The sequence below is a fragment of the Ichthyophthirius multifiliis genome (assembly GCF_000220395.1).
Source record: "Ichthyophthirius multifiliis unplaced genomic scaffold scaff_1120509250878, whole genome shotgun sequence".
Lineage (NCBI taxonomy): Eukaryota > Ciliophora > Oligohymenophorea > Hymenostomatida > Ichthyophthirius > Ichthyophthirius multifiliis.
Genome location: NW_004086412.1, coordinates 1 through 27,412, shown reverse-complemented (window position 1 = coordinate 27,412; position 27,412 = coordinate 1). Strand labels below are relative to the sequence as shown.

General features: G+C 17.8%; 4 protein-coding genes and 2 non-coding genes across 6 annotated transcripts, besides 37 other annotated features; 2 read left to right on the top strand and 4 right to left on the bottom strand. All coding sequences in view use genetic code 6, as the record gives it.

The window, feature by feature from the left end:
- Positions 1-2,723: 2,723 nt before the first annotated feature.
- Positions 2,724-2,796: a microsatellite.
- Positions 2,782-2,840: a microsatellite.
- Positions 2,790-2,840: a microsatellite.
- Positions 2,841-3,058: 218 nt separating this feature from the next.
- Positions 3,059-3,098: a microsatellite.
- A 683-nt stretch (positions 3,099-3,781) lies between these two features.
- Positions 3,782-3,846: a microsatellite.
- A 925-nt stretch (positions 3,847-4,771) lies between these two features.
- Positions 4,772-4,814: a microsatellite.
- A 1,250-nt stretch (positions 4,815-6,064) lies between these two features.
- Positions 6,065-6,104: a microsatellite.
- Positions 6,105-7,738: 1,634 nt separating this feature from the next.
- Positions 7,739-7,820: a microsatellite.
- A 112-nt stretch (positions 7,821-7,932) lies between these two features.
- Positions 7,933-8,008: a microsatellite.
- Positions 8,009-9,190: 1,182 nt separating this feature from the next.
- Positions 9,191-9,227: a microsatellite.
- A 2,197-nt stretch (positions 9,228-11,424) lies between these two features.
- Positions 11,425-11,488: a microsatellite.
- Positions 11,452-11,488: a microsatellite.
- A 285-nt stretch (positions 11,489-11,773) lies between these two features.
- Positions 11,774-11,834: a microsatellite.
- A 23-nt stretch (positions 11,835-11,857) lies between these two features.
- Positions 11,858-11,887: a microsatellite.
- A 207-nt stretch (positions 11,888-12,094) lies between these two features.
- Positions 12,095-14,955, top strand: IMG5_106190 (oxoglutarate dehydrogenase, putative; the record flags this gene model as incomplete). The annotated part of the gene is made up of 3 exons (XM_004035044.1): positions 12,095-12,132; positions 12,226-14,384; positions 14,474-14,955. The coding sequence occupies 3 exons, from the start codon at positions 12,095-12,097 to the stop codon at positions 14,953-14,955; spliced, it is 2,679 nt and encodes an 892-aa protein (XP_004035092.1).
- Positions 12,140-12,211: a microsatellite.
- Positions 14,388-14,449: a microsatellite.
- Positions 14,403-14,449: a microsatellite.
- Positions 14,447-14,472: a microsatellite.
- Positions 14,949-14,989: a microsatellite.
- Positions 14,990-15,021: 32 nt separating this feature from the next.
- Positions 15,022-15,090: a microsatellite.
- Positions 15,091-15,973: 883 nt separating this feature from the next.
- On the bottom strand, positions 15,974-17,334 carry IMG5_106180 (WD repeat protein; the record flags this gene model as incomplete). Its single annotated transcript, XM_004035043.1, has 3 exons — positions 15,974-16,060; positions 16,114-16,192; positions 16,301-17,334. Coding segments are annotated over 3 exons (1,200 nt in total), but the record flags the coding sequence as incomplete, so codon positions are not given.
- Positions 16,069-16,107: a microsatellite.
- Positions 17,335-17,409: 75 nt separating the features above from the next.
- Positions 17,410-17,480: a microsatellite.
- A 32-nt stretch (positions 17,481-17,512) lies between these two features.
- IMG5_106170 (mitochondrial processing peptidase beta, putative) lies at positions 17,513-22,882 on the top strand (the record flags this gene model as incomplete). Its single annotated transcript, XM_004035042.1, has 8 exons — positions 17,513-17,716; positions 18,692-18,844; positions 18,951-18,993; positions 20,672-20,738; positions 20,919-21,006; positions 21,048-21,341; positions 21,730-22,451; positions 22,502-22,882. 8 exons carry the CDS (start codon positions 17,513-17,515, stop codon positions 22,722-22,724), a joined length of 1,794 nt encoding a protein of 597 aa, XP_004035090.1. The 3' UTR covers positions 22,725-22,882.
- Positions 19,050-19,096: a microsatellite.
- Positions 19,564-19,602: a microsatellite.
- Positions 19,877-19,946: a microsatellite.
- Positions 19,954-20,039: a microsatellite.
- Positions 20,869-20,909: a microsatellite.
- Positions 21,388-21,444: a microsatellite.
- Positions 21,433-21,504: a microsatellite.
- Positions 21,496-21,714: a microsatellite.
- Positions 21,560-21,709: a microsatellite.
- A 191-nt stretch (positions 22,883-23,073) lies between the features above and the next one.
- On the bottom strand, positions 23,074-23,155 carry IMG5_106160. The gene has a single exon. It is a non-coding gene; the product is annotated as a tRNA-Leu (tRNA).
- Positions 23,156-23,183: 28 nt separating this feature from the next.
- Positions 23,184-23,213: a microsatellite.
- A 3-nt stretch (positions 23,214-23,216) lies between these two features.
- Positions 23,217-23,246: a microsatellite.
- IMG5_106150 lies at positions 23,246-23,327 on the bottom strand. Its single transcript has one exon. It is a non-coding gene; the product is annotated as a tRNA-Leu (tRNA).
- Positions 23,328-23,400: 73 nt separating this feature from the next.
- Positions 23,401-23,464: a microsatellite.
- A 3,216-nt stretch (positions 23,465-26,680) lies between these two features.
- Positions 26,681-27,075, bottom strand: IMG5_106140 (hypothetical protein; the record flags this gene model as incomplete). Its single annotated transcript, XM_004035041.1, has 2 exons — positions 26,681-26,824; positions 26,947-27,075. Coding segments are annotated over 2 exons (273 nt in total), but the record flags the coding sequence as incomplete, so codon positions are not given.
- Positions 26,873-26,916: a microsatellite.
- Positions 26,875-26,916: a microsatellite.
- Positions 27,076-27,333: 258 nt separating the features above from the next.
- Positions 27,334-27,390: a microsatellite.
- Positions 27,391-27,412: the final 22 nt, after the last annotated feature.

The window sequence follows — 27,412 nt, the reverse complement described above, 5'->3', positions numbered from 1 at the left end:
TGTATATATTTAATTTTAATTTATTATTAAAAATAAATTAATGTTAAATTAAATATTGTTTTTATTTTATATACATATATAAATATTTTATTATATTATTTATTATAAATATATAACATAATTATTACTTATTTACATAAATAATTTTATAATCAAGAATTTTTTTATTATTAATAAATAATTATATTTTAATTTAATTTATTTTTTATATTTTAAATTAAACATGTTATTTTATTTTCTTCATTAAAAAATAATGAAAAAAATATGTAAAAAATGAAAAATTATAATAATAATAATAATTTAATATATATTTCATTTTTTTTTATAATATTATTTTGGAATTTCAATATTAATTTCTATAGACTTTAATTAACTATTTTAGTAATGCTAAATCCACTTTTAAATTATTAAATCTAAAGTTAATTCACACAAAACATCAAACCTTTATTATTAATTATTTGGATTATAAGATAATAATTTTTATTAAAGTTATTAGCAATTACATTTAATATCATTTGCGCTTTAAATTTCAATTAAATTATTATTTTAAATATATTATTAATATTCATCTTCTTGAAATATCTAAAAAGGAATTAAATTACTTTAAATTTAATTAACCATAGAAGCTAATAATTAAAACTGATAATTATATTTATTATGATTTAATAACAAAATATTTAAGGTTTCCGAAATTTATTTTTACAAATTTTTTAAATCATGAAAAATTCCAAAATGATTAAAATAAATAAAAAGCAAATACATAATATTAAATTAAAGGCTTTAATTTTGATTTTTTTTATTTAAATTATCAAAAAACTACTAATGCTTTGAAGCAAAACTTTTAAGTAATTTTTTCGATAAATTTTACAACTAATTATCCTCATCATTCACAAATAAATAAAATAATTAAATTAAAATATTATTATTATATTTTTTCACGTATTTTGATAGTTTCTCAAATAAAATTTTCTTAATAATGTGATCTTTATCTTATATAAAAACAATCAAAATATAAATTATTTAATTCGATAAATTTCCATATAAATAATTTTAATTCTTTTCCAATAATTTAAATAAGATTTTTATTTATTTTATTTTTGTAAAAACATCTAAATTACAAACATATGTATATTTTAATGTATTCATTTAGAATTTTAATAAATCTTAATTCCAATTTTCATTTATAAGGAGTATTTTCATTAATAAATAAATCGACTTTTATTAATAAATTTAATTACTATTTAGTATATTTCCATTAATATTACTTGCTTAATAAAGCACATTTATAAACTAATGCTAAGAAGGAAGTTGATTAAAATTTTATTTATACTTAAAAGCTATATATATTATGTAAATATTTTTATAAAAATGATTAAAAAATATTATATCTTTTTCGAAATTCTAACAAACTTTTTTTAGAAGACTTTCATATATTTTATTAGAACTAAACTTATCTATATTAAAAATAATCTTATATATTTTATGAAAACTTAGTTTTTCCATATTAAGCAACTCAGAAATTATATCTGAAAAAGTTTCCAAATTAAAAAATAATGAATTATTATCAAAATCAACTAAATAGAAAATTCTAATTAAAAATTTGAATATATTTATTTAAGAATTCTTCAAATTAATTTTCCCAGGATGATTCATTTAAATATTGATAATATTTTAAAAGTTTTCAACAAAAAAGCATACCATAGTTTTTTTACAATCCTAAAATATCTCCTAGCCAGAAATTTTTATCAAAAAACTAAAAAAAAAAATTAAAGACTCAAAAATTTTAATTTATCCATCCTTAAAAAATTAGCATGTTTTCTAAAATAATCTAAACATATTTTCATTACTAAAATAAATTTTATAAAAAAAAGCAACTTTGATAAATTATATATAATATTCATTATCGAATATAGCTTCTAATTATTCACAAATTTATTTAAAGTTTTACATTTGAAATACATTTTCTAAATATTTTTTATTCAAATTTATTGTTTTCTAAAGTCCTTCAATAGAAAAGTTTAAATATTATTATTAAAATTTATTTAAATAGTTTTAATCAAAAGAGTTATTATTTATTAAAATATCAAAAACAAATGAACATTCTTTACCTATTTTAATTATTTTCTAAAAGCCATAATTAGTAGTCAAACTTTTATTGTATTTCTATTCTTTCCATTAACCTTCCAATTACTTGAAAACACATTCTTATTAAAAATCAATATTCTAAATAATATCCTCTTAATACATATTATAAATAAACCCAACATCATTCTAAAGCATAATCTAAAAGACCAAATCCGAAACTAAAATAAGATTATTTTTCAAAAAAGTATCTCCTAATAAAAAATCGTAGATATATTAATTAAACTCATGTGCAATATCCATTCTTTAACTATCAAATTATTATAAATTTATTACATTTTCTTGTTCATAAGTCTTACCTACCAAAATCTAATGAACTTCAAAAAGAATATTTTTTAAATAAAATTTTAACTCATTCTCATCATTTTTATTTTCATTTCCTTTCAATATAAATATAAATTCCTCATAAAAAAATTCACTAAATTTTTTCATATTTTGAATACATTTTTCCTTTTTTTTTAATAAAGTATATATTAATTTTAAATTAGTTGATTTTTATTTTTTTCTGTAATTTTATTTTAAATACTAAAAAAAAAAAAAAATTAATTTTATTCTAAACTTTTTTTTTTTTTTGGTCAAATAAGATTAAAAAAAAATAAAAGAAAAAAAAGAATAATAAAAATTATAAGTAGATAAAAGAATATAAAATATAAATATATATAAATTTATAATATATATATAAATATATATATATATATTTACTTTTATTTAATTAATAATTTCTTTTTTCGATGAAATATTTAAATTTTCACTATTTAGTAACTCTAGTAATTACTTTTCTAAACGCAAAGCATAATTTGAAGAAATAAAGTTGTCTTTTTGCATAGTTAAAGCTGCTTATTTTAAATGTGAACAATTTTAATAATTTATAATGTATTTAATTCCAATTTTTATATAAATTTTGAATTAGATTGGATTAAATTTAATATTTTAAATTTAAATATAGTATTATAAATAATCTTTATTTATATAATTTTTATTTTATTTCTTTTTCTAAGCAAATAATCTTCCTATAATCAGCACATAATTTTAATTACTTTAATTTTTTTAAATAAATTCTTGAAAAAAATTACAACTTTCTTAATTCCTTCTTATTATTTAATAAATAAACTCGACAATTTTTAATTCATTTTAATTTAAATTTAATAAATTTAAAGAATGTTTTATTAAGTTTAAACATAATTAATTATTAAAAGAAATTTTCTTGCATATTTATTTGCCAAAAAATATATTTTTTTTATCAGTTTTTTCAAAATTCTACTAAATTAAAATGTAATATTGATTTAATTAACTTTCGTTATTTATTTAAGAAAATACTAAATTTAATTAAAATTATATAACAAATAAAAAATCGCTAATTATTTCTTCATCAATATTTTCTTGTTCTAAACTTTTATAAATATTAATCATTTATTCAAATTCAGTAATATTTACGGATTAAGAATTTTATTATTCTTTTATTTAATTATACAAATTTCTAACTATATTTAAAAATGTATTAATATTTTAGGAAGATTAAAGTTAGTTTTTGGTGTTTGAAGTTTAATAAAATGGCTACTTTATTAAACTCTCATAAAAATCTAAGTTTTTTATTATATTGCTTTTATTAGAATATGCCGAGTTAAACATTTTCTTTTTGTTTTTTTTGTTTTTTTTTAATAATTTTATAATTTTTTTTTTTTTTATTTTTAATAAATTTAAATTGGCGCTTAAATTTAATTTTTTATTAAAAATAGTAATTATGCTTATAAATTTTTTAAAAAAATAAATGGATAATTAATAAAGGTATTCTAAAAATAATACTATTAATTTAAAATAAATACAATATAATCATAATTTTTTTGACACTAATAGAACATAAAATCAATTTAAACTATATAAATATTTTTAATAAATACTGAAAATAAGATATATTATTTTTATAAACAAAAAAAAGATTAAATTAATACTTTTATTCAGTATTTTCAAAATTTATTAAATATCAATAGTTTATAAAAATTATGCGCCTTATATTCTATCTATAATAATTATTATATATTGAAAAATCTTACATCTACCTAAAAACTGTAAGTATCTAATACTGCTAATTACATATCCCAACAATTAATCTTCCCCAAATACATTTCAGCTTTCATTTTTTATAATATATAATAAAAGCAAATTGTAACGATTCAAAAAAAAAACGATTATATATTTAAAAATGAGTAACAACAAAGATATTCTTTTCGGAAAAGACTTCATTAACCCAGTCAAATTAAACTAAAAGAAATCCAAAGAATTATAAATAATCCAGATAGAAATGCATCTTGGAAAGCTTATACCACATTTGCTTTAACAATCGATATAATTAATTAATTAAAAAAATTTAACCTATATTTATTCACAGTCTTTTCATTTTGTTATTGCATATTATTTACCACTATAGTAATACAGGATATACAGGATGTAGCATATCATGAAGGGAAAGAATAAATAAAATATTAAAACTGGACAATGTTAATTATTTATTATTAAGAAATTCTTAGACTAGATACTATAATACTCTAAAATTAAAATAGTTTGGTTAATTTGTTTTGTAAAAAATACATGTTTAAAACATTTGGAATTTTATTTTTTTAGAAAAACTATAAAATAATAAAAGTTTTAGAAATTAATATAATTTTATGAAATAAAAATGAGTAATTACCCCAAATTTATTTTTATCTAATTTATAAATAATTAAGTAAAAAATTAAAAAATTTAATGATTTATTTATTAATATAGTTAATCATTAAATTCTTTTAAAGTATTCAAAATTGTTTATAAATAAAATATAGAGCAGAAAAAGCTGAACTAAGTAAACTCTTTACGTAATAACGTACACAAATTTCCACTATTATAAGGATTTGCTTACCCTTCATTTATAAAAAATTACTTTTTTTGGAAAAAAACTAATATAATAGTGATATAAATATTAAAATTATATTATATATAAGTATTTCATTAATAATTAGTTTACCAATTAATAATTCCGAGCTCCATATGTACTACGAGAAGCTTTCATATAGTTTTTTCCTATTTATTAATAAAGATTTTGGCTTAACCGGGCTGTATATACAATTCCTAAACCAAATCCATTTATATAATTTTCGGAAATATTTAACAAAAATATAAATGAATTTAACATAAAAAACTAAACCATATTTATAGAAAAGTTTTAAGTAAAAGAATAAAATTAAATGACTGTTAGAATGCTAATAAGTTGCTAAATTAGTGTATTAAATTATAAATGAAAGTAACTTTTAATTATAAATTATTTAAAATAAGTAGATTTTATAAATTATTTATTTTTATATATAAAATATTTATATTATTAATAATAGAAATTTAAATTTTATTAAAATTATTATTATGTCCCTTAAAAAATAATATACATATTTATAATAAAAAATGTAATTATTCCTATTTTTTTGAATTCTAACTAAATAATATTAAAATATATAAAAATATATGTTTAAATTTTTTATAAAAAATAAAAAAATAGGTATAGTTAATAAAAATAAAAGCAATTTAAAGTTTTACCAAACTTTTAACCAAATAAAATGACTCTTAAATATCTTTTCATTTTATATATATTTAAATACAATAAAAAAATCAAACAAACTTTATCATTAAAAGTTTTAATTTTATTATTTTTAAATTTAATTCTACTTTAATATTTTCCAATTTATTTTAAAAATCAATTTTTAATAATTTTATTATTATCAAAATTTTTTAAATATCCTTTATAATTTTCATTTAATTCCACTTTAACTATATTATTTTAAAGTCCTAACAATCACAATGTTAGATTAGAGACAAATAATTATTGAAATTTCTCCCAAATTTATTTAAAACGTTAAGATCAGTACTATGATTAATAAAAATAATAATAATAGACCATAAAAAAAAATTATTTTAAAAAAAAAATTATTTTAAAAAAATAGAAAATTAATTGTAATAAGATTTTTATTTTTAAAATTAGAAAAATATTTTAATATATTTTTTAATACTAAAATAACAGAAAATATGTATATTTAATTTTTGAAAAAAATATTTTTAATATATTTTTTTAATTAAAAAAAAAAAAAAAAATTATATAAATTTAATCTAACTAAGAATAATAATGTAAAGAAGTATTTTAGTATTTACATATATTTTTTGTATATTAGGATTACTGTATTTCTTTAAAAGCAAACAATTAAAATCTTATTTTGTTAACTCTAAACTCAAATGTAAAGTTGTATTTCCTTAATTAATTATCTTTACAATCAATAACTTCTTGTCCAAATTTAAACCTTATTTTGACCAAAACCTAAAGTTTATTATTTCAAACTGATCTGAATAGTTTATTTTAGTTTAATAGAACTCTTTTATATTTTTTAGAGGATTTAATTTTCCCATTAATTGAGAAAAAAGAAATTTTAATTTATTTAAAAGCACTCATGTTTTTTTTTGATAAATATATTAATACTATTAGAGTCGTCTTTTTTCTAAGACAAATGTAATTATTTGTTTGATTTTTAAGTAATTATATAGTATGTAAATATCTTGACTTTAAATTGGATTTTAAATATTAGGTTTAAATTTTTAAAAGAACTCTTATAAATAATTTTTAGGTATTAAAATATTTAAATTATATTTTTTTATTAAAATAAATTTAAACTTAAGTAATATAATAATTTTTTTCAGTTAAAACTTAAAGATCTACTCAATTTAATTTAAGTTAATTTTTACTCCTTTATAAAATGAAGTGAAATTTTCTTTAAAATAAATTATAATTAATTATTCGAATTCCATTTTCTTATATATTTTTTGCTTATTTGTTTTAAATTATTAAAGACAGATTAATTCAAATTATTTCAATTTTTCTTTAAAAAAATAGAATTTTTTAACTTCAAAAATAAAATTTTCCTATTTTCTTTACTTTTTTTAATTATCTGTAAATTTTAAAATATTAAAACTTATTCTCTTTCCCGATTTATATAAAAATTTTACCTCTTTTTTGTTTTTTATAAGAATAAGACATAACATTTTTCTTTAAATATTTTTTATATTTACTTTTATTATTTATTAGTATTTACAATTCTTAGTATTATATTTATAATTAACTCAAAAGTTTATATATTTAAATTTTTATTCTAATAATAAATCTATTTTTAATTATTTTTTATATTTATTTTTATAAGTTGTATATAAACTTAAAATATTTTTTTAAATATATAAATTTTTCTACTCGATATTATCATATTTTATTTTGTTTATATAAAATATTAAAAAATTAGATATTTGCAAATTATCTATTTTCTTTTTTGATAGTTTTTTTATAATTAAAAATACTCTGAAATTTTATATCTATATTTTTCATCTTTAAAATGCTATTATATTTTATTAATATAAATATTTAAATATTTTCAATTTACTATAATCTATATATTTATTTCTATTATTTACATGGGTCCTGATAAATATTTTAATTATCAAGTTATTAAATTTTTAAAATTCTTGATTATGTATAAGTATATAGATTTAAAGATTTATATAATTATCTTATTTAGTTTTTATTATTAAAATAATGATATATATAAATATCAAATAATTTATAATATATATATATATTATATATATATATATATATATATATATATATATATATATATTTCTAATATTTACATAATGTTTTCATTATTTTTTAGATTAATCAAATTTTTATTATTAGATTATATCTTGTTTTTACATTTTTTATGTTTAGATAAAGTGATTTATCTTTAATTTATATATATATTTTTTTATATTTTATTCTTTATACTGTTTTTATTTTCTATTTTTTATGTATATTGTATTTATTATGATACATACGTTTTATTTTCTAGTTTTTTGTTAGCTTTTTTTCTTCACATTCATTGTATCTTAATATATTATTAAAAAATAATATATAAAAGTATTTCTTTACTATTTATTTTTTCTTCTATATTTTTATTTTAAAATTAGTTTTATGAAATACAATATTTCTCCATTTTTTTATATTTATTTAATAAAATTGTTGATTTATTTTTTAAATACTATTTTATGATAAAAAATAATATTTAATTAATTAAAACATAAAAAAAAAAAAATTAATAACTTTAGAAATTATAAAATTTTCAATTTTCAACTATACAAATAAAATAAAATAATAAGTTTTAAATATTAAAAAAAAATAAATAAAAAATATTAATATTTTAGTATTCCAAATAAAAAATTACTAAATGTTACTGAATAATATGTGTATTTTTTTTATAAAATACGAAAAACATTAACAAATATATTTTTAAATATTAAATAATATATAAAAGAATAAGATCAAAAATCTATATTTTCGAAAACACTTGAATAAAATAAAAACATATAAAATAATACATCACAAAGATGCTCCATATTTGATATTGCCAGTTAATTAACAATATAAGAAAAAAATTAAGAAAAGAACTAAATATTATAAGGTTTAAATTAAAAATTATTAATTATTTAGTTTTTAATAAAAATAAAAACATAAGATAAGCAAAAAAACTAGCCTTAATAAAAATAACCCAATAAAAATACAAATTAAGAATCAATAATTGGAACTATTTAATAAAAGCCATATACAAAAGGTACTTACTAAATTAAAGTATCTACAAAAATAAAGCAATTAACATACGCTGAAAAAGTTCAATCTTAATATGATAAATTATCTTTGACAGTTTTGGATTAAAAATAATTAACTTTTAGTAATTTAAATGAAGATGTAAAAAATTATATTTTTTATATTTAATTAAATTATAAAAAAATAAAAAGCCAAAAAAAAAAAAATTGTTCAAAAAGAAAAACTATATGTATTTGATTATGTATAAGATGAATCAAAAACAAACCAATAATTGTTTAGAAAAAGGATTTCAAATTAAGTTGTTTCTTTTCTTTAAGGAATTAATTAATCGGTTTTGGTAATAGGAGGTGATTCTGCAGGAAAACTACAAACGTAATTTATTTTAACAAATAATTAAAATATATAAATAATTAATAATAATAATAATAATAATAATAATAATTAGTATTTAAGGCGATTTAAGAGATCCTGGCCTATTTATTCTTTTAGTAGAAAATGTATTTAATAATTTATATGAAAGTCAAGATAGGGAAAATTATTGTTTAAAAATAAGTATGTTCATCAATAAAGATTAATTTTTTTACGACTTACTTGTCGAAAATAATTATCCTTTGAAAATTAGTGAAAAATATAATGGAAATATTTAACCTTTAGGCATAAGTGAAGTAATTGTAACAAATTTAAAAACAGCATTAAAATTATTAAAGTATATTTTAAAAATAATTTTTATTTATTATAATTTAATTTTTTATAAAAATAAGAATTGGATTAAGTAATATACATATAAATGATGTAGACAAAATTAAAACAGAAAATGTTTTAAAAAATTCAAATGTTGTATTGCAAATGTAATTAGAAAAAACAGAAAAATAATTGACGAAACACGATGTAACAGTAAGTACTTTTAAAATGATGAAAGTTTAAGACGGAATATTTACAAAATTAATGAGTATATAAAAATAATATAATATATATATATTTATTTTTTATATAGAAGAAGGAAATTAAAATTAAATGCTTTTAAATTTACAAAACTGTATGAGATTATTAAGTAAATAATATAAAAGCGATAAAGCAATATAAATACCTTTTAAAAAACATATTTTTACCGAGTTTTTAAGAGATTCAATATCTGGTAATTCTTAAACTGAAATAATATGTTGTTTAAATAGTTTAAATAAAAAATCTACTGATACAACTAATATATTAAGAATGGGTCATTATTGTTAAAAAATATATACTAATCCTAAAGAAGTAAGATATGCCCATATGCCTGCTAATATTGCATATTTAGATGTTATAGAAAATTTGATTACGACAATGAGTTTATGGCTAAAGGAGTTCTGGTAGCATAACTATGAGGATATTTAGAAAAGTGATAGACTCGAAAATATATTTGAGATTCTTAGAAATTTAGAAGGGATGGTTATTAGTATTATAGATAATATAGAGAACTTTATCTAAATAGAACTTATAAGAAATGCGCTTTTGAGCAAAGTTTTAGAATCCCATTGTAAGGCATATTCTTCTAGTATTACAAGTGAAGATATAAAAGAATTTTATGTCGCTAAATTAGAATATAATACTAAATAATTACTCTTGAATGAATTCGTTTAGTTATATCCTAGTATAGATTTTGTGATTGAGTAATTGGAAATAAATAGGGTTAAACGTTTTAAATGTAAGGAAAATTTGGTTAGTTATCTGAAGACTTTGTAAGAGTAAGGACATACTAATAAAAATTTAAATCATGTAGATTTGGAAAAATTAAATTTTCTATGTAAATTAATCTTTAGGTTTTTGGATATTATTGAAAAGTTTGTTGAATATAATTGCTATATACCCTAGATTATTAGACAGGATATACAGAAATTGTTTTAAGAATAAAGAGATTTGGAAGAGCATATGGAAAATGAAGGATATTAAATAGGACCATAAGAAATTTTAGAAAATAGTAAAAAAAATGTGTCTTTAAGTAGACGTTCAAGTATAAGTGGATACGGAAATATAAATAGTTTTAGTTAAGCTAATAATAATAATAATAGCAGAGGTAGGGGTAGTATTAAATATATTAATAATATTAATTTATTATCAGATAGAAATTATAGGAATTCGAAAATAATAATAAAATAAGGTAAAAATGAAGAATTTGTAGATTAATAAAGTTAATAGAGTAAATAGAGTTAATAAAGTGAAAATAATATTTAAAATGATGAAATCAGTGAAAATGGAGTGTTTGTAAACTCTATGTATAACAATTAATTAATTAATAAAGAAAAAATAAAAGAATTATAAATTAAATTAAAAATTAGTAATCCTTAATCAAAAAATGTATTTGTCAATAATAAAAAACTTTCAATTAAATAACCTTTGGAAGATAATATTAAATATAAAAAAAAATAGCGTTTAAAAACTTAGTAGATTAATTAAAATTCTTATAAATTTGGAAATAATAAATATGATGAAGAAAATTGCTAATTAGTTCAAGAAATTTTTACAAATAATGTTAGATATAGAAAATCTTAAAATGAAAAAAATGCATCTTTTTTTACTACTTAATTACAAATAAAAAATACAAATACGTATATTCTTTTATAATATTTATTTTTATATTTATATTAATATAAATATTTGTAAAAAAATATTAAATATTTAAAAATTAATAAATATATAATATATATATATATATATATATATATATATTTATTTTAAAAAAACTAAAAAGTAACAGTTTTGTATAATAAGATAAATTAAATAATTAAAAATTTAGTATTACTAGTATTTAATTTCATTAAAAAGATATTCATTTTACAAGAAAGTTTCCTAAAATGCTCAATACTGTATATTAGTTTAGATTACCTTAATTACAATAAACACTTAATATAGAAAAATTCAAGAAGTTTATGTATAATTGATAATATTTATTCATTATTGAGAAGAAGAAAAAAAAATTAAATAATTTATATATATTCATAATCATATATTAGGTATTATGTTTTTTTAAAGAAAATAACAATTTATATTTTTTTAAAAAATAGCAATATTATATAATACTTAAAATATTATTTTTTTTTAAAAAAAAAAAAATTAATAAAAAAAAAAAATCAAAATTATAATTTTAAATTTAAAAAAAAAATGTACAAATTCATTTCTAAGCAAAACATATAAGCAATCTATCTCTAAAATAAAAACTTCGTAAACTTTGTAATGTATGGAGATTTAGCAAACATAAAATTCGATATTAACCATCTAAACAAGCAATCTACTAAAATTCAATAATATATAAACATCTACCGAAAATACGGAAATATGTTCGCATAAATTGACCCATTAAAGATATTATAAAGGTATTGAATATATATATATATATATATATATATATATGTATTTTTATATTTATATCTATTATATATTATAAATATATATTTTTTATTTCATAGGCCTGATGAAATATTTAACCCTATAGATTTCGGTCTGAAATACGACTAATAATTTATTTAAGAAATTGACAAAGATTCGTCTTACATTCATTAAATAAGCGATAATTCCCAAACTATAGTTTAATTAGAAGAACATTTAAAAAAAATCTACAAAAACACTGTAGGAGTTGAATTTGAACACATTTAATGTTCATCTGAAAAATCTTGGCTGTACTACACCTTCGAAAAATACCAAATTACTCCCTTAACAACCTTAGAAAAAGTAAATATTCATTAACTTTTAACCCAAACGGAATCATTAGACCATTTCTTAAGCAAAAAGTTTTAAACATTCAAAAGATATGCTGGAGAAGGCGCCGAATCAGCCATAATAGGTCTCAAAGCTATTTTTGCTAAGTCTAGTGAATAAGATATAGAAGATATAGTCCTCGGTATGCCCCATAGAGGTCGTTTAAATGTATTATGTAACCTCTTAGACTATCCTGTAGCTGATTTATTCCGAAAAATAACTGGCTAAGCCGACCTACCTTCTGAACTATACAACTATGTAGATGATGTAGTATCCCATATAGCGACTTCTAGACATTAAAAAACATTCTCAGGAACAGGCTGTAAGGAAAAACCGATAAACATAAGTATGTTACATAATCCTTCCCATTTAGAAGCCATAAATCCTGTTTCTATGGGAAAAACTAAGGCTAAATAAGACTTTGGAAATTCCACTTTAAACATCTAAATGCATGGAGATGCTGCTTTTTCGGCTTAAGGTGTAGTCTATGAGGCCTTTTCTTTAAGTAAAGTGCCCAAATTCACTGTATAAGGTACCATACATATCATTGTGAATAATTAAATAGGGTTCACAACTAGTCCTATAGACGGAAGAAGTAGTTTCCATTGTTCAGAAATTGCGAAATCGTTCGATGCGCCAATTTTACATATAAATGCGGATGATCCAGAGAGTGTGCATAAGATGTGTAAATTAGCAGTTGAATATAGATAGAAATTTAAAAAAGATATACTTTTAGATATTGTTAGTTATAGAAGATATGGACATAATGAAGTCGATGAACCAGAATTTACATAACCAGTAATGTATAAATAAATTAAAGGCAAATAGATGACTTGTCCTTAGATTTATAATAAGTTATTAATAGAATAAGGGGTATTAAAAGATGATGTCTATGAAAAAATTAGATAAAAAACATTCTCATATTTAGAATAAGAGTTTGAAAAAATCTCTGAAAACTAAAAAACTATATCAATATATAAATCTAATGATAATAATTCTTCATCTGCATTTAAGTTTAAATGGTAAAATATGGACTTTAGTATTTTCGGAAAAGAACCATCCGAAACAGGCTTTCCTTCATCAAAATTAAGATAATTAGCTGTCTAAAGTGTCACAATTCCTCCTGATTTTAAAGTACACCCTCGTTTATAGAAATTCTTTATTGAATCTAGACTTAAAGCAATACAATAAAATTAATTAGACTGGGCTACATGTGAAGCTTTGGCTGCTTAGTCTTTATTAGATGAAGGTTTTATGATAAGATTGACTGGTTAAGATGTTGAAAGGGGTACTTTTTCACAAAGACATTGGGTACTTACTGATTAAAACACTCATTAAACTTTCAACCCAATTAAAAATTATGCCGAAACCCAAAACAAGGGAAAACTATATGTATATAACAGTCCTTTAAGTGAAATTGGAGTACTTTCATATGAATATGGTTATTCTTTAGAATCGCCATAAATATTATCTCTTTGGGAAGCATAATTTGGAGATTTTAATAACTCAGCTTAAGTAGCAATTGATACTTTTTTGACTTGTTCGGAGCATAAATGGGCTAGATAGTCTTCTTTGACTATTATTTTGCCTCATGGAATGGATGGAGCAGGCCCAGAGCATTCTAGTTGTAGAATGGAGAGATTCCTCTAAATGATAAATAGTGATGGAAGTAATAGAAATTTTAAGTTGAAAAAGCATGATAATGGTAGAAAGGAATTGAAAGTATATGATTAGGTCTTTTATGAAAACTATTAAGATATTAACTTCTAAGTAATTAATCCAACAACTCCAGCAAATTATTTTCATGCTTTAAGAAGATAAATGAAAAGAAATTATAGAAAACCATTAGTTATAGTAGGACCAAAAATATGTATTATATTAATAAATTTATATAAATATATATATATATATATATATATATATATATATATATATTTATTTATTTATTTATTTATTTAGTATTGAGACATAATAATGCGAAATCAACTTTTGAAGATTTAGATGTAAATACATGTTTCTAATCTATTTTGGTTAGACTTCCTGTTAATTAATAAACAAAACATATTCTTATCACTAGTGGTAAATTTTCTTATGATATCTTAAATTTAATTAATTAAGCTAAATAAAGTGCGACTACAGCACTTATTGTTATTGAAGAACTTGCTCCTTTTCCAGAAGAATAACTAAAAAATATTATTTCTTAAGCTAATGGATAAAATACAAATGTTTACTGGGTTTAGGATGAATAATTAAATTCTGGTGCCTATCTTTATAGTGAACCTAGAATTTCAAGAATAATAAATGAACTTAATTTTAAAAATTAAAATATCTAATATGTAGGAAGAAAAAGCTCAGCAGTTACTGCGACAGGAAAATCAAAAGGACATTAATAAGAAACATAAGAATTGCTAGATTTAATAAAAAGTTTAATTATTATATGAAAATATATATATTAAAATAATATTTAAAAAATATTAAAAATAAAAAAATATTTATATATGATTAATTATATACATATAAATATATATATATATATATATATATATATATATATATATATATATATATATATATATTTAATCTTATTTATATAATATTTTTTTTTTATTAATCGGTTAAAAAAGTTTTACTAATAAAAATTAATATTATAATTACAATCAGTTATTTTATTTAATTTTAATAAAAAATCATAAATATAAAATGTAAAGATATACATAAGATAATGTTCCAGAAGAAATATTGAAACGCTTTCCTTAGTTTCGTTCTAAATAAAATTCTCGAAATCCCAGTCCTTTTTAAAATGAAAAACAGCAAAAACCAGATGCCTAATTAGAAAGCAATAACGAAATACCTGAATTGATTAGAAATAAATTTCCACAGTTTTAAAATGTTAAAAACATAAAATTGATTGATAAATGTTAATAATAGCCTGGTTTACCAAATCAATTTAGACCTATACTAATTCCTTAACTTTCTTAGAATAAGTTAATAAAAAAAGTTTAATTAGCTCGTTAATTTGCACCCGTAAATCTTCCTGTAAATGCTTAAATTGCTATCAATTAAGCTTAATGTACTTTATGTTCTAATTGCAAAAAAAAATGCGAAGGACCTTATGATTTACCAATAAATCATTAAAGTCCAAGGGTATAATAATATTTTATATATATGATTTATTAATTTATTATTAAATAAATGTTGTATAAAAAATATAAAAATAGGAAAGTTGATTTTTCGATAAAAATAAAAATATAATATGATTTACTTTATTTTTTTCCAATATATATAATTAAATTAAAATTATTTTATACTTATTCTTTTTTTAATTTTTTTCAAAATACTTAATAAAAATGATAAATAATAAAATTAAATAAAAAAAACATAATTTAATTTAATTAATTTTATTTATTAAAAAAATAATACATTATAAATATAATAAATAATCTAATAGAAATAAAAAAGTCATTAAGAATATTTAAATTCTTATTAAAGGCAATCAATTTTCGCCATAACATATTCCAAAGAAGCTTACAAAGCCTAAGTAATAACCTAAATAAATATATATATATATATATATATATATATATATATATATAAATTACATTTTCATTTTCTTCAATATTATCTAATTCGTCTTTAAATTATTATTAATCTTTATCGTCTAATTTGTCACTTGATCCTCTCTAAATAATAATATTATTTTTTTTTTTTTCTAAATTCCCTTTCAAAATCTCTTCTTACAAAATACTATTCCTTTTCTCTTTATATTCTTTTACACTTAAATTTTACTTTTTTTTTTTCTATAAAAATCCTTTTTATTAAGGTATCATATTTTATTCAGATTCTTCAAAAAATTCATTTTTCCATAAAATAACAGTTTTTTCACTTCCTCCTGTAGCAAAACAACTACCATCTTAATTATAATTTAAAGCGTAAATTTCTTCATCACTAGTATAGACTGTGAAAGTTTACTTACACATTCTCATATCCCAAATCTTCACTTTCCCATCTGAACCGCCAGAACTTAAAAAAAGTCCACTAGGATGTACTTACAAACAATTAATTTACTCACTATGTGCACCTTAATAATTCTAAATAACTTTTCTAGATCTCAAATCATGTATTTTTATAGATTTATCAAACGAGCAGCTTACTACAGAAGTACCATCTGGGCTAAAAAAGCTTTATTTTACCACATCGGAGTGACTATTTATTGAATAAATACACTTCTAGTTCTATAAATCCCATATTTTTATACTTCTATCATCCGAGCAAGATCCTATAAGTCTCGCATCAGGTGAAAAAACACCCATTCTGACCACATTATTATGTCCAAGAAAACTAGTTAAATACTTTCTGGTATTCCCATGCCATAACTTCAATGTACGATCATCAGAAGCAGATAATAAAAATTCATCATTGAATGAAAATTCGATACTTCTAACACCACCACTATGCGCTTTTATTATATGGTAGTCCTAATATTAATTTTCTTGCCCATTATTGTCATTTGTATATATATTAATTTTTCTATCTTGTCCTGATGTGGCTAATATATTCCCTTTCTAGTTGTATTTTACACAATATGTAATTCCTTTATGGAGATTGAACTTTGGAAATGTTAAAGGAAGATTATTTGTTTCATTTAAATCCTGGATTTGTATATGAGAGTCCTTACAGGAAAATACTATTTGGGAATTATTTGGATGAAAATCTATTGATGTTATTGATTTTTTAGTTCTTTCGAAATTTAATATATATTCGGGTTTATAATCTTTCTTTTAAATTTGTTGAGATTATTTTTGAATATTTTTTTGGACATTTTTAATATTAAAAAAATTATAAAATATTATATTTTAAATTAAATTTTTTAATATTTTTTTCTTTAAAAAATATAATAAAATAATAAATATTATTTGTTTCAAAATAATAAAGTAGTTATATATTTAAAAAAATAAACTAATTATTTTGAAAATCTATAATTCTAAAATATATTAAAAAATGAAATTATCTACTTCAACAGAATGGTTATATTTTCATTTATGGAAAAAAAACCCTGAAACCCAATCAAGTTGTCCCGGTGTATTTATTCCAGACACTGTCATATATAGATGGGCACAACCTTATTATTGGTACTTCACTAACCGAAATGGTCAATTAATTCGCAAAACAAAAGAAAGAATCGAAAATTAACATTTAAAAGAAGTATTTATATATAACACAAATAAAGACCAACCAAATTCATAATATATAACTTTTTAAGATAACATGCTTTAAAATACAAGCAAAACATAAAAAAACTTATAATATGAATAAGAGACAATAAAATTCGAATATTTCGATGAAGAAGAATTTTCCTAATTTTTATAAGAAAGAGAAAGAAACTTAACGGCGATTTTGTAAAAATTCATAACCCCAAAAGGTGGAAAAAACTCCTTAATAAAAGTCTCTTGGTCTCCCTAATTTTGTCTCTTATATAGAAAAACTAATATAAACCTAATGAATGATCCAAAAATAGATTTTAACAAAAAAATTTGCACATTTGAAGGACCAGAATACTTATCAGTTTAGGATAGTATAAACTCACCTATATTATAGGCTGATTTGGAATAAATTTGTATTAATATCGTAAAACATATATAAGATATATCTGGTGGGAATATATAAATTTCTCGAATGGTCCTTTATTTCAAATTAGATGATAAAAATAGACTGTGGTTACTTTTTTGTACTTAAATTAAAATAAGGGAAAGATTTTAAGACTTTTTTTAAAAAAATTCTAAAAATTAATAAACTAATATCCGATTATTATCTCCTATAATGAAAATAAATAATTCTTAGCAAAAAAATAAGACTTAATTGGTTAATTATGACTAGTTTTTTAATGAAAATTAAAAAAAATGCTCAAATTGTGATATAAAAATATAGGATTTTTACGATTTGAAAATCCAATATATAGTAGATTCTTTTGAAAAAAAAATAATTTCTTCTTAAAATAAAACGAAATTTCCAGATGATCTACTTAAGTTAATTTAATAAAAAAAAGAATATGAATAAAATAAATAAGAAAATATTAAAAAAAAAAAATTAAAATAATATATTTCAAAAGAATAGGAATTAGAAGAACTACTTTTATATTTAAATCTCGAAAACTAAAATAATAATTAAATTAATATAAAGGAAGTTCCTGCACTTATATTTAAATTATGGAAAAACATTACTCCCTAAATATATAAAAAATTAAAAAATAATCACTCTTGGTTACAATTAACAACTAAAGTTTGCGAATAATGCTATATTGAATACACTGAAGGTACTTTAGAGAGTACTTTTGTAAGAAATATAAAAAAAAAAACTTTTTATTAAAAAAATCTTAGCTAAACTACTTTTTAATTATAATAATAATAAAGTTAAAAATAACCTTTTTTTGAAATAACAGATAATAAACCAAAGCGGGTTATTAAGAGAAATAAAAGTGAATAGTAATTATAAAAAAGCAATTTTTTTAATTTTAATAAAGAAAACAACATAATATAATATGAAAATGAAGAAAAATAAAAAGATGAAGATGAAAAAAAATAAAAATATACATATACTTAAAATAATCAAAGTTAAATTAAATTAAAAAATATTCTTAATTTTGTAGAAAATAAAAAAAAATTAAAATATGAATAAAAAAAAAAAAAGTAATGTGCTTTTTTCATAACCCATCTAAAATATATAATTCGCATGCCTTTAAATTACCAAATGTTAAAAATTACAGTAGTGCTTCTACAAGTATTCTTAATAAATCTAATTAATGTCAAAATTTTATAAATCATGATTTTATGATGAATACTATTAGTTAATTAAAAGGGAGTTTAAAATAAATAGAAAAAGAAACAAATTGAAAAATATATATAAAATTTAAAAATAATTTACTATAGAAATATTTATAAAATTCATAAAAAAAAATAATAAGATATGTTTAAATAAATGTAAAAAAAAAAAATATTATATATATTATATTATTAAATTTATATTAAAATAAGTAATAATATGTATAAATATAGATATTTATATAAAATAAAATATTTAATAATAAAATATTTTAAATATATAGAAAAAATTATATTATATATTATATATAAATATTTATAATATTATCTTCTTATTTATAATAAATTAAATATTATAATAAATTTATAATGACTAATTTCAATTAAATAATAAAAATTTATATATAAATTTTTTATTAATATAAATATATATATTAAAATTATTTTTTATTATTTATAATAATAAATATATATTTTGTAAATAATTTGTTTTTTATAAATGATATTTTATATAATTTTTTATAAAATATTTATAATATTTATATCATTTTAATTTAAGTTTCTTAAAATATTAATTTTTTATAATTATTTCTAAAAGATATTCATTTTTAATTTAAATTGAATTAAATTTATAATAAAAATATAAACTTATAATTTAAAATATAATTTTTTTAAATATAATTAAATTTATAATAAAAAAAATTATATAAAAAATTTGCTATCTATAATACATTTTTTTTTTATATTTTTAATTTCTAAATTTAAATAATTAATGTTTTATTTTTTTTAATAAATGAATATTATAAAATATTTGTTTTTTTCCTATTTTAATTTTTATACTTTATTTAAAATTATAAGTTATTTTATTAAAGACAGAAAATTTATATTTCTTTATTTTATTTTCTAAAAAAGTACTTTATATATAATTTTTTTTAATAAAAATAAATAAAAAAAAATAAGATTTATTTTTAAATACCTTAATATATAATAAAAAGGAAAAAAAAAAAAAAAAAAAATTAATCAAACGAAATTAAAAAAAGAAAAAAATTATATAAAAAACATAAAAGAAATTTTTATTTTTTAAAAGAAAAAAAAATAATATGATTAACAAATTTGCTTCCAGATTAATAAAGAATGCGAAATTGCAAAGAACATTTTCTACTTTATAAAAATAAACACAATCAAGTGTAATAAAAAGTGAAAAACTTTAATTTTCCAAAGCCCGTTTAGCTGAATTTGGAGAGCTACCCTAAGGGGAAATCCCAACTGCACTTTAATATGATCGCTTTTTCAGTAATAAAACAATTTTTTTATAAAAATAAAAATAATATATAAATAAAAGGATTAGAAACTTTATCTAATGGAGTTAGAGTAGCCGTTGAACCTTCAACTGCTGTTGGACTTGCATCGTAAAAATTATTTTTTTAATATAAATAAATAAAATACAGATGTATATTCATACATACTTATATATTTTTAATATATACAAACAATTATGTATTCCATAAAATTCTTTGAATATATAATACATGATTTATTAAAATTATATATAAATAAAAAAAATTAAAATAATAAAAAAACAAAAAAAGAGTATCAGTATGTGTAAAAGCTGGAACAAGATAAGAAACTTTATAAACATCTGGAGTTTGTTAATTCTTAAAAAAATTAAATTTAAGAGTAAAAATAAGTTATAAATAAAAACTATTAAATAAAATAAGGGTACATAAAAAAGGAGCCGTGAGCAAATAGAAAACGAATTATCTAATTTTGGAGGAAATTTGAATGTAAAAATTGGAAGAGAAACTACAGTATACACATTATCATTCCAGTCTTCCTAAATGGAACAAGCAGTCGACTTTTTAGGTGATATTCTCCAAAATTCAGTCTACAACAAATCTCAAATAGAAGCTGAAAAAGATGCAATATACCATAATGCAGTAACAAATTAAAATAATTAAGAAAGTGTTATTTTAGAATCTGTCCATTTCACGTCATATAGAGATCATTTTATGGTAAATATGAAAATTTATTTATTGCAATATTATAAAATACATAATGATATATAAAATTATATCTATATATATAAAATTATATCTATATATATAAATATTATATTAAAAAATTAAATATGAATGAAAAAAATATAATTATAATTAATAAATTGAAATATATATAAATATAAAATATATATATATACATAAATAAAAATATATATAAATATTTATAATTTTATATTTACATATATATATATATATTTATATGTATTTATTTATTTTTATTCTTATTTATTCATATTTATATATATACATATATATATTTTATAAATATATATATTTTATATATTTATATATATTTGTCTATTTTTATTTATATATATATAAATATTTTTTTTACAATTAGGGTTAACCTTCACATGGTATAAGAGAAAATATTCATAATATAACTGAAGAAGATGTCATTTAATTCCATAAAGCCAACTATGTAGCTGAAAACTTTGTAATAGCTGGTGCAGGAAATTTGAATTAAGAAGCTTTTCTTAAAGCTGTATAAAATTCTTTCGGAAATGTTTAAAAAAAGATAATTTAGTTCCTGTTGTTAATTCTGAATAACCTTACTTCACACCTTCTGTGGTAAATATTTTTTTCAATATATTTATACAATATATTTTTTTTAAAGATGACAATGAGAGACGATGAATTACATAATGTTAATATAGGTGTATTTTTCTCAGCTCCTTCTTGGACAGACCCTGATTTCTTCGCCATGCATTTCTTTTAGAGAGTTTTAGGTGAATATCAAGCTGACAAATATACAGGATAGCATTTAAATACATCTGATAGATAATATAATTTATTACATAAAGAATTAGGTAATTTACCTGATGTTACTTTACATAAATGCCATTATTTACCTTATTCTGATACAGGACTTTTCGGTAATTATTTATTTGGAAATGAAGTTTTTGCTAATTAAATGTTATTCCTTTCTTAAATGATTCTTACTGAGTATGCCTCATATATCAACTAGGCCGAAGTCTTTAGAGCCAGAGCAAAAATCTTCAATGAATTATTAGCTGAATAAAATTCTGCAGATGTCTCTTCTACTATTGCAAGTTAAGTTACGTAATAAAACTAATTATATATATTTTTTATTTTATTTTTAAAAATAATAGTTATTTGAATCGAAGAATTCCTAGAAGTGAATTCGCTAGAAGAATTTCGAATTATGATTAAGGTTTATTAAATAGAGCTGCCACTAGATGGTTCTGGGATAAGGATATTGCAGTTGTTACTTGGGGACCTGTTCATCACCTTATGTCTGGATCTATGTACAATAGACCTATTAAAAGGTCTACTTTGGGATGGTATGGAAATACTTAATATATTAGCCATTGAACAAAAACAAAAAAACATATTTTTTATACATATTTGAAATAAATGCATAATATTTTATTAAAATAAAATTATTATTTTAAATCATTTTTTTTTAATAAAAAAGTATTTTAATTAAGATATAAATAATATTTTATTTTAATTAAAAATTTAATTCTTTTATATTATTATTTATAAATATTATAAAAATAATAATCATAAAAAAAATGTATTTTCAATATAAATATATAAAATGATATATATTAAAAAATAAAAAACCTTATTATAAATAAAATTATTAAATCTAAAAAGAAAAGAATAAATAGAAAATTGAAATAAATTTTAACTTATATTAACCAAATAAAAAAAAAATTGCACACAGTGAGATTTGAACTCACGCGGGTCGCCCCAACGCAACTTGAGTGCGCCGCCTTAGACCGCTCGGCCATATGTGCTTTTAATATAATATAGATATATTTTTATTTTTATAATATAATTTTTAATATAATTTTTTTTTTAAAACAAAAAAATTAAAAAAAAAAAATTGCACACAGTGAGATTTGAACTCACGCGGGTCGCCCCAACGCAACTTGAGTGCGCCGCCTTAGACCGCTCGGCCATATGTGCTTAATAATATATATTATAAAAATGAAATTATAAGTAATTTTAATATATTAGAATAAAATATAATAAAAGAATATTATTAATATGTTTATTTTTTTTATCTTTCTTTATATAATATTATATTGTTTATATTTTATTATTTAATTTTATCATATTTGTATACATGTTTATTTTAATATTAATTTATATATAGATAAATTAATATTTGAAAACAGATTTTTTATAAATGGGTAGAAGAAAATCAAATTATTACTCTTATATCGTTTTCTTTTTTTAGTTTTATAAAGTCCAATCTTTATTCTAAAAATAATTTAAATAATAAATAAAATATATATATATAAAGCAACAATACAATGCATATATAAAAATAAATAGTATATTTTTTTTATTTTTTTTCATATCGATACTTTATATAGTCTTCTTATATAATATCTAATTAAATTAAACCCATTTTCTGAAAAAAAAATTGTATCGTTTTTAATCAATTTTAAATCAAATGAAAGACTATTTAGTTTCTTCGAAAATAATTTTAGTTTCGTTATTTTAACCATATTAAATTTGCTTCTTTTTTATTTTTATTTTTTTTAAATTGTCCATTCTATTAATTTAATTTTTATAGATGTATTATTTCTATATGGCTTTTTTGCTTTTTTTTTATATTATTTATCATATTTCCTTATAAACTAAATATAAGTCCGTAATTAAAGTCAAACCTACATTGTTTTCAAATTTAATTCTTCGAAAAATTCCTAAAGTTAATTTTTGGTTAAATTAGACAACTTATATAGTAAAATCAGAAGGAATTAATTCTTATCTGTATTATTGAATGTCTTTTTCAATAAATAAAAATAAACATCATGATATGAATACACATAAAAATTCAACAAATAATTGTCTCTATGAATAATTTCTGATAAAATATTTTAATTTATATTTAATTAGAATTTTTTTTAAAATTAAATAAATAATATATATATATAATGAATCTAAGAGTAAAATAATAGATTTAAATAAAAGCAGTGTTTTTATAAGACTAAGGTATTATTTTTTATAATAAAAATAATCATTTAAATAAACACTATTTATTAATAATATTAATAAATATATTCATAAAAAAAAACAGGCGGTAGGAAAAACAAGTATTTTAAAAAATTTTGTTTATAATAAATTTAATTAATAAGAAGAAATAATAAGAGGAGTAACATTTGAAAAAACATAATATGATTATAATAATAACACATATAATTTTCAATTAAAAAAAAATAATTAATGGCATGTCAGGTAATGAATTTTGAACAATAAACAAAAAATACCTAAAAAACAAGATTTTGAATACAGCTGGATAAGAAAAATATAGAAGTTTAGGGTATTTATATTATAAAAATGCTAATAAAGTATTATTGGTGTATGGTATTTAGAAAATTATATAATTTTAGGTTTAAAAATAATAGTTTGACTAAATAATAAGGACTTTAAAATAAATTTAAAAAATAAACTATTTTTTTTACAATAAATAAATTTATTAATTAATTATTATTAAAAAAAAAAATTGAATATTCAAAAACATAATAAATTAAAATAGAAATGAAGAATTATTATATTAAAATACTAAAAAATAGGCAACTATTAATATATATATATTTGTTATATTATATCATTATCATTAATCTTATAATTCTATATATTTTTTTGATTGTTTTTATATATTCTCTTTTATTTTTATATTATCTTATAAATTTATTTAAATTTAATAGATTGAATATGTTTTTTAAAAATCCTAAAAATCCTCAATTATAAGAAATTCTTATTATTTTTTTTGCAATAAACATACTAATTTAAGTTTACCTTTTTTTAAAAGAATGGATTTTAATATTTATAAAATTAATTATAATATTTATTAATTTTAATTAAAAAGCATCCTTTAGCACCATGTATTTTATCAATTTCGACATCCAAAGCAATATTAATTTTTTTAATTATTTAAAATTATTCTATATTATAGAATAAAATATTATCAAAATTATGTATTAAAATTTATTGTTTATCTAATTAAATACATTTTACTTATTTTATTTAAGTTTTACAAATAAAAAGTTGTTCTAAATTTTTATTTTTAAAAACACAATTATTCTCTTCATATAAATTACTTTAATCTTAAAATGATTATTATCTTATTATATTTTAAATTTAAAAATGTCCTATTTATATATTAATATCTTTATTTTTTAGTATTAGTATGAATTTTTACTTTATTTTTGTAAATAATAATATTTCTTAAATTTCTAATTTAATAACTTTTTATTAATTTATTAAGTTAATAATTTTTATGGACTTTTTATTTTAACAAGCTATAAAAAGTGAAACTTAATTTGGAATTATTTTCTAGCATTGTTTGATATTAAATTCTTATATTTTTTTCAAGTCATTTGTATTTAAAAGCGTTATTTTTGTTTTTTATATATTATCTTATTCATATAAAAGTAGTATTTTTTATTTTTTGTAATAATTAAGTATTCTATAATTATTTTTTATTTATTTTTTAAATATTTATTGATTATTAACATTTTTTATGCAAAACTAATGCTTTGAAACCATTAACAAGTTTGGTTAATTATTTAAATTCTAAATAAATATGCAGTCTATAATTATATTTTTTTCATATTTCTAAGTAAGCTTTTTATAATTCCATTTTTCAATTTACAAAACTCTATAAAAAATACAAATCATCCTCAATAAAATATGAAAAAAAGTAAAGTAAATAATTCCTTTGAACTTCAAAAATAAAAAAACTAAAGCAAAAAACATGTATCTTCTCAAATGAGCAAATAACTATTTTTTTATACGAAAATCAATAATATTAAAAATTGACATGTATTAATGTATTATTAAATCGTAGGAAATAAGTGTAAAATAATAATTTAAATTATAACAAAATAATATAGGAATAAATATTTTTGATATTTCTTGAATAAATTCTTGCCTAAAACTATCATATTATGTATAATCATCTATTTATACTTGTAATTATCTAGTTATATAACGTTTTATTATGTAGGAAAATTTTGGATTATTTTATGTTGTTACCCTTTCCCATATAAATATATATATAATTTCTAAAATCATTTTTTTGTTAAGTATAATAAGAAGTTAAATTATAAAATAAAAAGGTTGTTTTTTTAATTAAGCATATAAATTTTATTAACTTAATCCAATATTTTATTAATTAATAATAAAAACTATTAAATTTATTTATAATTAATCTAATTATATACTTAATATATATTTTAATATTAAAAAATAAATAAAAATAAGTTTATGAAAATGTTTTTATTATATAATTTTAATATTTATTTTTATCAAGGTACAATTGCAATAAATTCGATTTCAATTTTTGCATTAAAGGGAAGTGTTTTTACAGCAATGCAAGTTCTTACAGGTAATTATTCAAAATTAAAAAACTTTAAATATATTTCATTCATTTTTTAAAAATTATCCATATTCTAGTAATTATTAAAAATGTAATTATAAAATTAATTTTAAGCATTTTGAAAATATAATATAATAAAAAATATAATAAGTAAAATATATAATATTTAATTTTTTTAATTATAATAATAATTACATCAAGATAAATAGTGCATTTAACAATATTTTTTAAATTAGTACCAGATTCATTTAATAAAATAGTAATATTATTTAAAATTTATTCAGTTTATTTTTAAATATCATCAAAATGTAAAAATTTTCCTGTCTTTATTTTATATAATATATGAGTTATTTAAAATTATGATAAATGCAATTTATAATTAAATACTTATGGATCAAAAGATAACTGACCAGAAGTAATTAATAATCTGCCTTAATTTTCAATTTATTTGGCTTAGGAATATAACTTAGATAATGGTAATTTTGTAGTATTAATAGTTTTTATTAATTAAGTATTTAAATTTTATAATCTTTCACACATTTTTTTTAATAAAAGATATAAATATTATATATATTTTAAATAAAATAAATGAAAACAATTTATAAATAAAAATAATAAATAAATTTAAATATATAAATATATGTATAAATATTTATAATAA